Source organism: Orycteropus afer, unplaced genomic scaffold (assembly GCF_000298275.1).
Source record: "Orycteropus afer afer isolate SDZICR_OR568_19922 unplaced genomic scaffold, OryAfe1.0 scaffold00357, whole genome shotgun sequence".
NCBI lineage: Eukaryota > Metazoa > Chordata > Mammalia > Tubulidentata > Orycteropodidae > Orycteropus > Orycteropus afer.
In genome coordinates, this window is record NW_006921944.1 from 1,128,292 (window position 1) to 1,129,496 (window position 1,205).

Consider the following 1,205-nt stretch of genomic DNA (forward strand, 5'->3'; position numbering starts at 1 on the left):
TCTCTCTGTTTTGATTACTCTTATACTGGAATTCCAATCTGGTGTATATTATTCATTTGATATCATCCTATTTAACTCTTAAATTTCCCTCTCTCTCCCTCTCTCTCTCCCTCTCTCTCCCTCTCTCTCTCTCTCTAAGCTTTACTGGTTTTGCTTCTCTGGAGAACCCAACCTAACACATAGAGAAATATTTTTAAAAATCAACTAATTTTCCACTTGACTAAATTATTAAAAAATAAAGCATGTGATAAAAACATGGAAATTATCCAAGATTAAAAAGAAGATAAAGAACAATTAAAATGAGAACTGCATATTAAACATACTCATTTCCATTTTTAGGACAATTATAAAAATATTATTTTTGTCCCTAGAACTCATTTAGAAAAGGATCACATATTCAGTAACAAATGGGTCCATTTCACAGTCACCACATGCTTAAATATAAACCACAAAAAATACCTATTTTGGCTATGTTGTTGTTGTTATGTGCCACTGAGTTGGACCCAACTCATTGCAACCCCTTCTTGGGTTTCTGAAGCAGTATTACTATGGAAGTAGATTGCCCCATCTTCCTTCTGAGGAGTGGCTGGTGGGTTTGAACTGCCAGCCTTTTGGTTAGCAGTCAAGTACCTGAGGCACTATGCTACCAGAGCTCCTATTTTGGCTATATAGTCTTATTTATAGAAGCAGGCCAATTTATTAATGTGATTTATGTTGCATATTTACATTTTTATTTATGTATTTTGCACATATATATGCAAAATGTGGAATATGGGTGACACAAATTTATCAGGTTTGCCATTTTATCTAGATAATTTGTTTTCTAAAAGTTGGAAAATTTATAAGTTTTATATGTGCTTAAAGGCTAATATTGTTGTTATTTTTGCCTTGAGCAATCATTATATTTTCAGAAAAACTGGAACATGATTTCTAACTGTCTTTTGATGTTTTCAATTTAAAAGGTTAATAAGATATGTGGCCAGCAAGTCAAAACACCAACACAAAGTCCCCGTTGTGCTTTTGATTGGAGAAAAGAGAAGCATGGAATGAAGATATCTATAAGAAGTGGTGAAGAGACACTTGCCAACAGAAGAAAGTAAGACATTTGTTTTACAGCCAGAAAGAAAAAAGAAAGTAAGCCATTAATTTTACAACAGAAAAGAGAGTATTTAATAAAGTGGAGTGAAATACACTATCCAAAAAAA

General features: G+C 32.7%; 1 protein-coding gene across 1 annotated transcript in view; it reads left to right on the plus strand.

Moving 5' to 3' along the window:
- GPC5 (glypican 5) overlaps positions 1–1,205 on the plus strand; it is a 1,212,227-nt gene that overhangs the window by 473,602 nt on the left and 737,420 nt on the right. The window contains exon 3 of the mRNA XM_007952748.1: positions 963–1,096. Within this exon, the coding sequence (XP_007950939.1) occupies positions 963–1,096 (134 nt within the window). The remainder of the gene's footprint in view (positions 1–962; positions 1,097–1,205) is intronic.